Source organism: Pleurodeles waltl, chromosome 7 (assembly GCF_031143425.1).
Source record: "Pleurodeles waltl isolate 20211129_DDA chromosome 7, aPleWal1.hap1.20221129, whole genome shotgun sequence".
Lineage (NCBI taxonomy): Eukaryota > Metazoa > Chordata > Amphibia > Caudata > Salamandridae > Pleurodeles > Pleurodeles waltl.
The window spans coordinates 365,696,576-365,712,234 of NC_090446.1; the positions used below are offsets into that span (position 1 = coordinate 365,696,576).

Here is a 15,659-nt window from a genome sequence, read left to right on the forward strand (position 1 = left end):
TTCTTTGGGATGAGGAGACTAGGGAAAAGCCTGGGGGTAGAATTGATGGATTGCAAGTCTATTCCGACATGTAAACCTTTTTAAGACAAGATATCGTCTCCTTTAGAAAAGCAGCTATTTTTACGGTTTAGATATGGCACATTACCCGTTAACAATTTCTGTAATAGATGGTACCCAAACTACTGTACCAGCACTTTATACCCATCATGTAAATGTGAAGAAGAATCACTGCACCGTTTCAATTTCTTCTGCCAAGCTTATGTCTTGGCCCGCAAGAAATCAATAAGACCAATGTGCCTTTTGCTGGGTGGATGGAAAACGACCAAGCCTTGAGAATAATGAGGCCGGACACAGATGAGAAGATCTACATCAGTGTCTCCAAAACTTTGGCCTCTGCATGACTAAATCGCAAAAAGCCCATGGTGTGATAGTTTTTCCAGCATTCCTCAGGCGACGGGCTGTAGGGTGGGTCACTTTAATATACACTAACGAAGGAGCACTAAGGGTTTTAAGCTATAGATAGCTCTTTGCATTTGACAGCAAAACGCTGCTTTATGTATTTTTAATTCTGCTTTTTGCACATTCTTGGATATGTCCATCCCAGCCCTGGTATAGCCTAGCTTATTTTACAATTTTGTTGATGAGTCCCTAAGTTCAAATTTCTATAGACTGTCAATTGCACCTTATATCCTGCTGCTGGGGTGTTGCTCCCTATTGCCGTGGCATACACTTTTTACACAAACGTTTGAGATAGCGTCCATCGAATAAAATATTCTCTTGCTTTTATCATGCGCAAAGGCACTGTAGTCGCTACTAGTTGCTCCTTTTTATTACATCATTTAAAAAAAATATATAGTACTTTAATGACTCACAAAACTGTACTGTTTGTACTTTTTAGGGATTTCCTGAATCCAAAATAAACTTTGATGGCGATAGTGCTTTCAGTGAGAAAATGGCAGGTCTAATCCATCTGAACTGATCAAGGCCCCATCATCTCTTGACTGCAAACTGCTGAGAGTACACATCATACTAGGACATGTGCCGAAAATGGAATGGAGTTTTCCTTAGACTAGCCCCCAGAACACCCAAGTACTTAGGCATCTGTGGCATCTTCAAATAACTCTGTGGTGAACAAGTAGAATTACTACATAAGAGAATCTCTGTATGAGTAACCCACATTGACTTGATGCTCAACGTTATGGGTTAATCTTGAGGATCGACACTCTGATGCACCTCAGCACTTAAGTCAACGTCATTAATGTAAATTGGCCCATGATCCAATGTCTCTTTCTCGTGCCACTCAGATGAAAATGTCTAGAAGCAGATGAGGGGTGGATGTGCAAAGCAGGAGCATAAAGAAACTCGAGGTCTCTGCAGCCGACATGGAAACTCCCCAAGAAAATGAAGGTGCATGATACTCACCTTAAATACAGCAAAACAACATGTGTGAGAACAGTGACCACGTATCGTGAAGCCTGTGATTCGCACGTGGCTCCAGTTACCCAACCCTTGCTGTGTGTGCTATGTTGGCCGGCCCTATAACTTTCAGCATTTACTTGAAAGTAACAGTAAAGATTTGCTTCTCAAAATAGCAAGTCTTAAGCTTTTCGCGAAGACTTTAACGGACCACATGTAATCTCTTAAGTAAAGATCTGGTTAAACCAGTTATAAATTGATGTAAATGTTTTAAGGTGGAAGAGAACAATTCAAAGTAAACAAATTAAACAAACGGTCTTTGAGCGTGAAAACACATAGTTAGCATATACCATTTCACGGGATGAACGAGTAAGAATTGAACACATACTTTATCCAGATGAGAGAGTTGTAAAACTCTGGATCCACAGTTTCCAAATCATTGAGTCCAACTGGTTTATTTAGAATTCGCTTATAGAACGGTAGAGAGAAACCAGTGTCTATAAACTTGCCATGGAACAAAGCCTGTTGAGCACGAAACAAATTACAGTAAAAACCTCTTCGGTTTCAAACAATTACTAAAATTCAGATTTTTCAGTCTTGTATAAAATAGGATACACATTTAAAATTAGGTATTGTAAGGTCTCCTTAGCAATGATATGCATAAGAACAATCACAGCTGGCCTAAATTATTTCTATCGTCATAATTAAATGAAAAACTAAATAAACTCTTCATATACTCGGTTCAGATAGGTCTCACTATTTGTGATTTTTCCAGCGGGCATGCTGCCTCAGCTTTTGGGACTAATAATAATGACTATACTCACCTGTGTACCCCTGAATGCTCTGCTGAACTGCTGGCATGTGCTGCCAGGATTTCTAAGCTACTGTGGGCTTGCTACTCACTCTGCTCCGTCCCACTTTTTCATTATTCGTAAAACATCAAAACCCAGCATGGATCTTGACTCCCGTAGAAGACTGTATGACTCCAAATGAGTAAATTCATTACCATCACAGCAGTAAAATGCGCTGTGCCTCAGTGCTTAATTTGTGCTGTTGTTTCCAGTGCTGAGCATCGGCACTTATTTTTGAGGGCCGGGACTTATTCATCTCCCTAAAGCATTCGCTGCGAGCAAAAGACACATATGGGAAAGCTGGAGGAAGAGAAACAACGAAAAAGCGTCACAAAGGGCGAAAGTAGAAAGCTGCTAGAGTGAGCTGAGGAGGCAGGGAGTGGCTTTATATGGATTGAAGAGGGCTGAGATGGCTTCAGGATTACGCCGCCTCAGATTTACGTGTTCTCGCATTTAATTACAGCAGCCGCATGTTTAAGAGGAGGGCTTTGGGCACCGGCACGTTTTTATTTACAAATTAAGCACTGCTGTGCCTCTTTCCACCTTGTCTTAATCTAGCAAACGCCACTGCTTTTGGATTGGAATTGCTTAATGTCGGAGGCACAGCCCAAACCTAGTGTAAAACAAACGAAGACAGGTTTCAGATACCTTGCACATTTACTGCCGATTTGAAAAATACCAGGACAACTGATTACATCTGAGGAAAGCTGTAGACAGATAACAGTATCAGTGGGCATTCACTACTTCACATATTTGTTTCCAGCGAGTACATTTATCTGGATTGACTAATTAAAGGAAATAGAGGTGGCTCTTCATTAGCAATGCCATTGTACTTTCATCTCCATACAAATATTCTTGAGTTTTCTAACTCTGGCAATAAACTATTTTGGAATTGATCATAAAAACGTACCTATGGACTGGGCAATGGGCATTGCTTGCTGTCCAACTGATGGCTGAACTAGGTTCTATCACGACCAGCTGCACTTCCTTCTGATTTTATGCTCTACTTGTAGACTAGAAATGGGAGTTTAACACCCCACCCCACCCCAAAAAAAAACAAACAAAAAAAAAAAACAGAAGGAACTGGGATGGTTACACAAGGATCCTAATAGTAACATAGGAAATCTATTTCTTACTGTTGCAGAAAAAACTAAATTTATCACCTTACCCCCTTCACCATCATTTTTCTCAATGCACATTTACTGGAAAAACATGCTATGAAAGTCCATGATGTCAAATGATACAGACTAACTTTCTTAGGTACTAACGAATGTTTTTGGCTTGAAGGTGAGCGGGGGGGGGCGGTGGATTATGTTTCTCTTAACACAGCAGCAGAAACAGATCATCAACTACTTTTTCCATTATTCTTTGGGGAAAAACGTAGTCTTGAATAATCAATCAAATAACACTGAAGTCTCAAAATGCTGCAGACTACATCCTGGACTTCTCTTTTTTACCGGCTCAGTAGCAGTTAAGTCTACTTTTTTCATTGTGCGGGGTGCTAATGCTGATCGACCCTTACAGGTGAACATGGGCACGCACTTGTGGGCAACCCTATGCAGTCTCATCAGTGCAAATTAGAGGTGCAGTGTTGTTCTCCTACCAGGTAGCAGCACCATCATAAACCCCCCCCCCCCACTGATCTTGGAGGCTCCGTGTCACAGAAGGCCCACGACCAGTACGGGAAGTAACTGAAAAAAGGCTCTTCCTGTGGTGCAGATCACATGGAGTTATTAACCCCCCCTTTTTAGAGCCTGGCTCATATATATGGGGGACACCTTCTTTATTTGTCCAAAAACACTTCTCTGCCTCACACCCTGCCTGTACTGCAACGCCTTCTGGAGGTCAGTACCATACATTATCCTAGACACACCAATGGCAGTTTACCCCTAGATGGTGTAAGGGGGGTTTGTGTCCTTGTCTGTTACTAATGCCTTCAATTGGTAGCCTCTTACTCACAAAGCAGAGTGATATTGAGGAGTGTTTTCCAGACGAGGTAGAGAAGCAGGTCTCCTGAGACCAGTGTTTGTCAAAGGCAGTAGACAGCTGTCAAGAAGACGGTTCAGCAGTATTCTTACACATACTGGCAGGTAACTTCAACTGTTGGTGGATGGTTGGCCTCATGCAAACCATCCACCAACCCCCAAACACCCCTCAATGGGGAGCAGCTTTAGGTTTTCTCCTGGAAACCAATGAAATATAAGGCACCAGGGTCAGTTTCATGCCAAATGAAAAATGGAGCAGGCTCACCCACGGAACACATCTGAAAAGACAAACAAACCTTAGGGCAATCGAGCCTAATCCTTGGACCAATTCTGGAAATGATTCTAAATACAATGGAGCTAGATAAAAACATCAATGTGACACATGGAGAATCAAACCCAGACTCGGCTGAATCAGGACCGCAGTGTCCGGTGACAGACCACCAATGACTAAAACACAGATGACTCAGATAATCCAAGTCCAAGCAACTGTCCGATATTCTGGACATCACCCATGATCCATGGAGTGGTTGTCAGGGGAGAAGGTGGCATAGTATGTGGTCAGTAGGACGTATTAAGAAGGCCTGTGGCAGGTTAATGGCGGTGATCCTTTGTCTTACTCTGGAAGAAGCTGCTGCCCAAACCCATGAGAATTGAGGAATGTAAGTCTATTCTCTTAGCCATATTTATCTGAGACCACAAGAAGTGCATTACTAGATCCTTGTGTTAATGCCAGCAAAATGTCTAGACATTAGAGGCCCCTTTACAAAGATCCTAAAGATGGTTTAACAGTCAAGAGGTTAGATGCACTCATCTCCCCAGATACTGTTTCAATATGAGCTGAGAGAGTGGTAATTTTCTTAGGAAATTGTAACTGCTCCATTTCCACAGAAGTGCAGATTCCTGCACATAAAATTAGACACAAAAGTAAGCGACCTGGCCAGCTCTGAGACAGTCCTGGTGGCACAGGAGAGCCTATGCGGGGGAACTTTTTGCAAAAATGACATTCTGTATTCAGTTTGCCCTCTCAGGACAAGGCGCACGCCTCTAGCAAAATGATTTTGGGCCTAGGTTTTTTGGCAGGGCTCAGAGAGGCAGAGGACACACTTTCAGCTCTGTGCAATGCCAAAACCCTCAGAGGTCAGGCATTCATGCAATACCAGTGAAAGGATCTATTCTGCTTTGGCAGCTTATTCCCATCAAGAGGCAATCCCACGTGCCAACTCAATTGTGGATCCTGCAGAGACTGTGACTTATCCTCTAGTGGACATTCTAGCGAGTGAACTCCCTTCATGTGAAAAAATAGGAGAGGTTAGTGGAATTTGTTCACAAGTTGGGCAAGATAATGTCAAATTCATAGGTCCTTGCCAATCTTTTTCTTGGAATGCCAAAGACTTTCGATAGATCAAGAGGTGTAGGCCAATATCTAAGACAGCAATTTTGTGTTATAAGATCCACCCTCAAGGGTTTGTGAGCAACATGTTCCTGGTTGTGAAAAAGAACACAGGTCAGCTACCCAGGATAAGTCTGCAAGAGTTCGAATGGCACGTTTTTCACCACTTGAAGAAAGAGGGCATTCACCTTTTCAAAAATATCCTCCAAACAGGAGACTGAATGGTTCTTTTCATGTCAAGGTACTGAGCATTTCTTAAGATCAATTAAGATCTTTCCTGATTACTTAGAAGCTAGTACTTTTTTATTCTTTTTGATTTCCCTAGAGTTATTTTCCTGCTGGTTTGTTATTTTAACATGTTTCCTATAGTAGAGACAAAAGAAAAGCTGTTGGTAGCCCGCAGGGCTTACCAATTTTAAACAAAAGAAGCATAGTGTGGAAATCTGTACCTTTAGCAACACCAACAACCTAACATAAGTAGAAACCATGCTAAACGACTAAGGCCTTAGGGAAGGGGTTACTACAATAGGGAACAAACTGGTCAAGAAATCTGAGATAAAAAGTAAGATCAACAAAATCAATCTGGAATACTTTTCTAATGTGACACTCTAGTTTGCTGCCCTTTGACAGACATTGAACCGGTGACTGCAACCTCTTAATCCTAAATATCACATGTTCTAAAATGTTTCAATACCTTGAGTGTAGGAAGGGCAAGGATTCATAATTGATGGTGGGTTAATTTGATCAGTGATATATCTCCTAGGGCATCTGTTGGAGAACTAGCCCAAGGCTTCCCCCCCCCCCTCTCCCCATGTTGGTAGGTGATTTGATTAGGCACTGAGAGGCGAGTTGTGCAATTTATGGCAAGTCTTATCTAGGCTACTCAATCTTTTTCCTAAATGTCTACATAGGCCTAACCAGGAACCCATATTACACTTTTTGTCAACCTTAACATAGTGGGATCTCTTAGGGCCAGATGTCACAAGATAGGAATAGCGATTACCTAATTGCGATTTCTTGGCAACTGCTATTAGGAAATCACTATTCCTAATGTATGAAACACTTTTGAGTTTCATTGGCAATTCTTAGTGGGTCACAAACAAACGTATCTCATGCAAATTAATGAGACAGGTCACAATTAACGACCTATTAAGAATAACAGCAATCAAAAGGATGGTGGCTTACGGAGGTCAGTAGACCACCATGTCTGCATTTGCTTTTTTAATAAAGCAATTTTTAGTTAAATGGAGTCCGTTTTCTTTAAAGTAAAACAGGATGAGTTTAAAAGAAGAAAAAAAAAATGAAATTTGGAACCACTGCCTGCTCTTACAAAATATTTTTTCAACATTCTCAAAAGGGTAGGGCTCCCAAGACGATCCCTTCCCATTTGCAAATGGCTTAGTACCAACCTTTAAAATGATGTTAAAGTACTACTGTTTTGCAACCAGAATTCAGTCACAAAACTGTAATACATAACATACCGATTTAATATTTGGAAGGGACGCCCAAAACACGCCCCTTTCAAATACTGAATCGCAACTGCAAACTGCGATTTGGTAACATGTTACTGAATCACGTTTTGCATTCAGTACATTTGAAAAGGCATTTTTTCAGTCACAAATGACTCCTTCCTGTGAATCGGGCCAAGTGCAAATACAAAAATGCTATGTACGTGTAGCCTTAGATCTCTCCTGCCTCACATTAATAGCAAAAAATATAGCCAGAGAGGCAATGCGAGCACAGTAGGCCATACAACCAACTAGGACAGGACATGGAGGCACACCATGAGATAGCAATGGCCACAATTTAGTACTTATCCACAAGGCTTAGGCAACAGACCATTAGACATTAGTTCTGAAACTCTCATTAAATGATAGTGAGATGAAAGCCTGGACAGTTAATATTGTCCCTCAGGCATTTGCTCCTTTTAACTGAATAGCATACCATGGAGGAGACCATGTTTTTACTGACTTTGAAGCCTACTCCAGCGACAAGTTAAAGAGAACAAGGTCTACATGACAAGTGCCCCCAAATTGCAGCAGGTTGTCTATGAAAACCAGGTATTTATGAAAAATAAGGTAGTCTATTGGATCCAAAATGTTTAACACTGCTGCTCTATAATATTTACAGAAGTTGTTTGTCAACTGTTATACAGATCCCAATGGAAGATGTGATTTTATGAAGATTATTCTAGCTGATGAGAATCTTGCTAGGGGGTGAATTATGCTTTACCTGAACTGCAACCCTCCTCCAGGAACAGTGATTCTGTTTAAGATGGGTTCCTCCAATAATTCAAGTTTAAGGGAGTGATCAGATTCTAACCTCAAGGAGTCAGTGAAAGTATCATGGTTAAATCGAACTAATCAGAAGCTGGTCACAAATGTGGCCCTTTGACTTCCTCTGGAGGAAAACAGTGACTGTAGGGCCAATGTTAACTCATCCCCATTGTGTTTATTGCATTCCACCTTAGGGGAATGTTCTCCTAGTGACTAACATTATAAATAAAGGGTTGTGAGTCTTATCTGGATCGGTAATGTTTGTATCCCGATGAACCCAGACAGCCTAGAAACTACCACACAAGCTGATGCCTTCTCTCAACATGTACATAGAAACATTTCAATTTTTTCAAAGCATTTCTTTATTGAGGTTTGTTTCAAAACAATAACAAAGCAAGAAGTACAAGTTACTTACCTTCGGTAACAAAATATCTGGTAGAGACATTCTAGTTGCAGATTCCTTACCGTTGAATTTTCCCTCAGGCGTCAGACTGTATCCAGAGATTCTTCTTCGAGCAATACCCTTGCGCGCCGGTAGGTGGCGTCGGTCGACTCCGCAGGCGTTGCAGTCGCCGTGATGACGTCGGGAGTAGTACATAGACACCGCCCTCGTGCAGTGATGTCAGTTTCTTTTAACGACTTTCCACACCAGAGCGCAGAGCCGCTATGAACACTGAAATTGGTGCGCCAGGGCTAAGGACCTGAAAGAGGGAATCCCTGTCCCCAGAAATCAGTTTGCAATCTGGGAGGATGGGTGGGCGGTAAGGAATCTGCAACTAGAATATGTCTCTACCATAAATTTCGTTACTGAAGGTAATTAACTTGTACATCTGATAAAGACTTCTAGTTGCAGATTCCTTACCTTAGAATAGATACCCAAGCAATGCCATCCTCGGTGGTGGGCTGCGAACCAAGATCTTACTAGAAAGTCCTGCAGGACCGAACAACCAAAGTAGCCGTCTCAACGGACCTGACTAGCCAGGCAGTAATGCTTAGCAAACGTGTGCAGGGATGCCCACGTAGATGCCTGACAGATATCCAGGACAGGAACTCCATGTGCTAACGTAGTGGATGCAGCAGTTGCTCTGGTAGAATGAGCCCGCAAGCCTTCAGGAGGTTGCTTTTTAGCCAAAGTGTAGCACATTTTGATGAACAGAAGCATCCATCGAGAGATGGTACGCTTTTGCACCGCCTTCCCTTTCTTCACACCCACATAGCCAACAAAGAGTTGGTCGTCCACACGGAACTCTTTAGTACGATTGAGGTAGAACGCCAACGCTCTTTTTGGGTCCAGACGGTGGAGTCTCTCCTCCTCATGGGAAGGATGTGGGAGTGCGTAAAAGGTAGGCAAAGTGATGGACTGGCCTACATGAAATGGTGTAACCACCTTAGGAAGGAAGGAAGCTCTAGTGCATGACACCACTTTGTCAGGGTGTACAGACAAGTATGGAGGCTTTGAAGAAAGGGCCTGAAGCTCATTCACCCTGCGAGCAGAGGTGAGAGCGATGCGAAAGACAGTTTTGAATGCGAGGAGCCGCAAGGGACAATTATGCATTGGCTCAAAGGGGGTAAACATCAAGTAAGTACAAAATTAAGATCCCACTGAGGCATGATGAAGGGAGTGGGAGGAAATAAGTGGGTGAGCCCTTTTAAGAACCTATTCACAATAGGAGATTTAAAGAGTGAGGGTTGATCAGGAACCCTAAGAAATGCGGAAATGGCAGACAAATACCCTTTAAGGGTGCCAAATGCAGATCCCTGCTGGGCTAAAGAAAGAATGAAAAGAAGAACCTCTGAAAGAGGGGCAGAAAGGGGGTCAGATCTGTTGGTACACCATGCCACAAATTTATTCCAACAATAGGTGTATACAGTTTTAGTCGATGGACGCCTGGCTGCCGAGATAACATTACAGACTTCAGGTGGAAGGGCAAATGCCATCAACTGTTGCCGCTCAATCTCCACGCATGAAGGCGGAGGTTGGACAGGTTTGGGCGGAGGACCGTCCCCTGCTGCTGCGACAGAAGATCCACCCGAAGAGGCAGTCTGAGTGGAGAATCGATGGACATGCTCAATAGCTCTGGATACCACACTCTTCGAGCCCAGTCCAGAGCCACCAAGATAACTTGGGCCCGGTCGTACTTGATTTTCTTGAGATCTCTGGGCAGAAGAGGGATAGGCGGGAAGGCGAAAAGGAGGCCGGAGCTCCACTCGAGACGAAAAGCGTCTCCAAGCGAGTGCCGTCTTGGAAACTCCAACGCGAAAATAACCGACATTGTGCGTTCTCTGCTGAGGCGAACAGATCTAACCGAGGCTCTCCCCACTTGAGAAAGACACCTTGAACCACGTCCTGATGGAGACACCATTCGTGATCGACAGTGGGTCGGCGGCTGAGTTCATCTGTTATGGCGTTGAGAGCCCGCCAGATGTTGAACCAGCAGGGTAATGCCCTGATGTTCCAGCCATGTCCAGAGCCGTAGTGCCTCCTGACAAAGGGTCCAGGACCCCACCCGCCGTGTTTCTTGGAGTACCACATGGTGGTAGTGTTGTCCGTGAACACCTGCACCACTTTCCCTTTGAGAGAGGGAAGGGAGGACTTCAGCGCAAGTCTGATCGCCCGGAGCTCCAGCATATTTATGTGGAGTCCCGACTTCGCCAGAGACCAGAGGCCTCTGATCTCCGCCTCTCCCATGTGGCAGCCCAACCCCAGAAGTGACACATCCATCACTATAGAGAGATCTGGTTGCAGAAGGGAGAGGAATCTGCCGTTGACCCAATCGGGATTTGAAAGCCACCACTGCAGGTCTTTCGCAGTCCCCTCCGAAATCCGGACCTTGTCTAAGAGATTTCCCTGATGCTGTGCCCACTGGAACTTCAGGTCCCACTGCAGAGCCCGCATATGCCACCTGGCATGTGTTACTAGCAGGATGCAGGAGGCCATGAGGCGCAGCAGAGTCAGTCAGTCTCACCGAAACCCAAGACCAAGGCTGAAAGATCAGAATCATAGCCTGAATGTCTTGGACTCGCTTTTTGGGAGGATAAGCCCGGAACTGCACTGTGTCCGGAACAGCTCAGATGAAAGGGAGCGTCTGAGAGGGAGTCAGATGTGACTTTAGCATGTTTACAGTGAACCCCAGCTGGTGCAGTAGGTTTGCCGTAATCTGAAAGTGGGAGACAACAGTCAGGGGCGAAGGCGCCTTCAACAGCCAGTCGTCTAGGTAGGGGATGACTGAGACCCCTAACCTGCGCAGATGAGCTGCAACCACCGCCATCACTTTCGTGAACACCAGAGGGGCGCTGGTAAAGCCGAAAGGGAGCACAGTAAACTGAAAGTGCTTGTGACCTACCACGATCGCAGATAACGTCTGTGGACGGGCAGGATGGGGATGTGGAAATAAGCGTCCTGCAAGTCCAACACTACCATCCAGTCTCCTGGGTCCAAGGCAGACAGAACCTGAGCCAGGGTGACCATTTTTAACTTTTCCTTCTTGAGGAAGTAGTTCAGGTCCCAAAGATCTAGGATAGGACGTAAGCTCTTGTCCTTTTTTGGTATCATAAAGTAGCGGGAATGACAACCACGACCTACTTCTGGCACAGGGATCCTTTCTATAGCTCCCTTGGCCAAGAGAGCCGTGACTTCCTGGCGGAGAAGCACCAAATGATCCTCCGGAAGATGATGGAAGGATGGTGGCATGTGTAGTGGTGCAGATCTGAAAGGGAGGGAGTAGCCCTTCCGAATGATCTGCAAAACCCACCCATCCGTGGTGATAGGTTCCCAGTGGGGCAGGTGATGGCGGATCCTGCCACCAACTGGGCGGGAGTGAGGGGACTGACTAGGAGGGTTTGGAGGCTGAAGCGGAGGCAAAGGCGGACTGGACAGACCTCTGGTTCCCTGTCCCACAGCCACGTGGGATTCCGCGGCCACGCAAAGGCTGTCCAGCGTGCGTGACACAGTGGCTGGGTTGAGGACGCTACAGGGCGCCCCTTCCGTGTCCACAAAAGGGATGAAAAGCGGATTGTGGTGGGCGTGTGGAGGAGGAAAGACCAAGGGACCGAGCCGTAACCCGGGAATCCTTGAATCTCTCCAAGGCCGAGGCCGCTTTGTCTCCGAAGAGACGAGTGCCATCAAAGGGCATGTCCATGAGTGACTCTTGGACATCCCTGAGAAGCTAGAAGTACGAAACCAGGTGTGTCGCCGCAAGGCCACTGTCATCGCAACCGATCTGCCCAGAGAGTCGGTCGTATCCAGCCCACAACCAATAGTGAACTTTGCCGCATCTCTCCCATCTTTCAATGCTTGGGTGTGATAGCACTGGACTCCTCCGGTATCTGCGGCAGGATTTGCGCAACCTTATCCCACAGTGAGTGGGAATAACAGCCCAAAAGACATGCAGTGTTCACAGACCGCAGTGCTAGGCTGGAGGAAGAAAACAACTTCTTACCAAATTGTTCCAGACTTTTGGATTCCCTATCTGGGGGGTGCGGAAGGGAACGCGCCAGAAGAAGAGAAAGCCTGGATTACAAGACGCTCAGGCTTAGGATGTGGGGACAGGAACTTTGGGTCATCCGGTGCGGGACGATGGCAGCAAGCGATAGTCCTGTTCATAGGAGCCCCTGTGTTGGGTTTGGACCATGTACCCAAAAGAACATCAGTGAGAACCTCATTGAATGGGAGAAGGGGTTCTGAAGTAGAAGCCCCACGCTGAAGCACCTCAGTCAGGAGGTTAGACCTGACTTCCACAGTAGGTAGCTCAAGGCCGAGGACCTCAGCCGCCCTACTAACCACCATACTATAAGTAGCTCCCTCCACCGTAGCCACGGTAGAAGGAGACAGCATGCTAGAGTCAGTAGAAGGATCCAGACCACTGGCTTCGCCCAAGTCCTGTGCCCAGTCCATAGTATGATCATTCTGGTATTCATAAGGGCCCAGGGACGCCTCCAATTCTTCCCTGTATTCGTACCCATAAGAAAGGGGTCTGAATCCGACCTCGGGCGAATAGGGCCCACCCAAGCCGATGGCGGCGTCAGCCGACGCCGCTCCGAGTCGTCGGGGATGAGAATTGGGTCGAAATCGATAGTGGGCACTACTGACGTTGGGAGCGTTGATAATCGACCCGGCGCCAGGGAAGGTCTCGATGGTGCGACCAGCGTCGGTGCGGATCCTTGGGCCCGAAGGCGCCGTATCGGGGTCGGCCCGCCCAAAGATGAGGCGCATGGCCTCGTAAAACTAAGTTGGGCAGGGGTCGCACCGGCTCTGGGAAAACTCAAGGAAGCGCAGAGTAGACCCAGACGCAGGCTCCGAGGACGGAGGCCTAGTGTGTGGATGCTCGTCCCGCATCACGTCGGCTGAGCGACGGTTTGAAGTCGGAGAACGTTGCGACTTAGACTTCTTACCTTGACCCGAGGACTTCGAAGACGACGAGTGGTGATGACTATGCGATCGATCTCGAGACCTTCCTCTCGAGCGAGACCGGGACCTACCCAGAGTCGACTGCCAGGCCGGCATTAGCTTTAGAGACCGCTCCCTCAAAGCTTTCGGGTGCATGGCCCGACACTCTGAGCACGACTTCGGGTCGTGGTCGCGCTCGAAGCACCACAGACAAACGCGATGAGGATCCGTCACCGAAATCGTCCGATGGCAGTCCTCACACGGCTTGAAACTGGTCTTCGGGGACATTCTCGATGCACCAAAGTCGTACCAAAAAATCTCGACAAAACTGTCAAATTCGGCCCAAAAATGGCCTAGGGTAGGGATCTCAGGATCAGTGCGTGGCGTGGAAAGAAAAGAACTGAGGTCACTGCGAGAGGGCGTCATCTTTATAATTCTCCTGATGTCATCACGGCGACCACGACGCCTGCGGAGTTGACCGACGCCACCTACCGACACGCAAGGGTATGGCTCGCAGAAAAATCTCCGGATCCAGTTTGATGCCTGGGGGAAAATTCTAAGGTAAGGAATCTGCAACTAGGAGTCTCAATCAGATGCACTTCAAATTCGATGACCACAATGAGCTCTTTCTGTTGCATTATAACTCTTTAACTCGTCTCACAGGACCCGCAGCTGACTAATTTCACCAGTGCAAGTACTCTCTTTGCTCCTTCACCCTTTGTGTGAACTTGGAGCAATTGATTTTACATCTCAGGGATTTCTTACCATGTATCTCACCTTACTTCCCGTAAAAGCACTAAGCACTGACAGGGGTTATCTGGGGAAAACAAGCAGGTCAAACATTTCTATGATTAGCTGGCACATCGCAGGTTTAAAATCAAAATTACTAGCTAACGATAGGGTCAAGTTTATTGATAGGTTTGATTTGTACTTAGGCCAAGGAAAGTTGCTGCGAATAGTGCACGTAGGCTAGCCTCACAAGTCACTATATTATGGCCCAAAATAAATGTACTGGCTCGGCTTTCGCCAGCAAGGATAGTTGGGTAAGAACATTTTTGTCCTGTTCGAAAAATATTTCTTTTTGGCAAACTTATTCATTAGATTTTTTTTGGTAAGTACAGGCAGTGAGACAAACAAATGTAGCACCCCAACGGGCTTCGAGGTAAGTCGCATACAATATGGTAGTGAAAGTTACAGTAGCATGAAGAAAAAACAAAACACAGCGAAAGTGACAAACACATTCAAAGAGGCATTCATCCCAATGCCCGCTAGACCTGCACCCCTCCCGAAAAAAAATAAACCAGAACCAAGAAAACCATGAGTGAGTGTATGACATTAGGAAATCTTACAGATACGTGATGAGTGGGAACAGAGCTATTACAACAGTGGGTATCAAAATAAATTCTAGGAGGTCCTTAGAACTCAAAAAGATGGAGTGCCCTTGTAAGAAATGCCTCCTTGGCTTGGTTACCCCCTAGCATTTGCCTTTGCTGATGCTAAGTTATGATTTGAAAGTGTGCTGGGACACTGCTAACCAGGCCCCAGCACCAGTGTTCTTTCCCTAAACTGTACCTTTGTCTCCACAACTGGCACAACCCTGGCACTCGAGTAAGTCCCTTGTAACTGGTACCCCTGGTACCAAGGGCCCTGATGCCAGGGAAGGTCTCTAAGGGCTGCAGCATGTCTTATGCCACCCTGAGGACCCCTCACTCAGCACATGCACACTGCCTCACAGCTTGTGTGTGCTGGTGGGGAGAAAATGACTAAGTCGACATGGCACTCCCCTCAGGGTGCCATGCCAACTTCACACTGCCTGTGGCATAGGTAAGTCACCCCTCTAGCAGGCCTGACAGCCCTAAGGCAGGGTGCACTATACCACAGATGAGGGCATATGTGCATGAGCACTATGCCCCTACAGTGCCTAAGCAAAACCTTAGAATTGTAAGTGTAGGGTAGCCATAAGAGTATATGGTCTGGGAGTCTGTCAAACACGAACTCCACAGTTCCATAATGGCTACACTGAAAACTGGGAAGTTTGGTATCAAACTTCTCAGCATAATAAATGCACACTGATACCAGTGTGCACTTTATTGTAACATACACCCAGAGGGCATCTTAGAGATGCCCCCTGAATACCTACCTGACTTCAAGTGTAGGCTGACCAGTTTCTGCCAGCCTGCCACACACTAGACATGTTGCTGGCCAAATGGGGAGAGTGCCTTTGTCACTCTGGCCAGGAACAAAGCCTGTACTGGGTTGAGGTGCTTCTCACCTCCCCCTGCAGGAACTGTAACACCTGGCGGTGAGCCTCAAAGGCTCACCCCTTTTGTTACAGTGCCCCAGGACATCCCAGCT

General features: G+C 46.1%; 1 protein-coding gene across 3 annotated transcripts in view; it reads right to left on the reverse strand.

The window, feature by feature from the left end:
- Positions 1-15,659, reverse strand: part of ITCH (itchy E3 ubiquitin protein ligase) — a 779,961-nt gene that overhangs the window by 192,422 nt on the left and 571,880 nt on the right. For all 3 annotated transcript variants that reach the window (XM_069243816.1, XM_069243814.1, XM_069243815.1), the window contains one exon: positions 1,805-1,938. In XM_069243816.1, the coding sequence (XP_069099917.1) occupies positions 1,805-1,938 (134 nt within the window). The remainder of the gene's footprint in view (positions 1-1,804; positions 1,939-15,659) is intronic.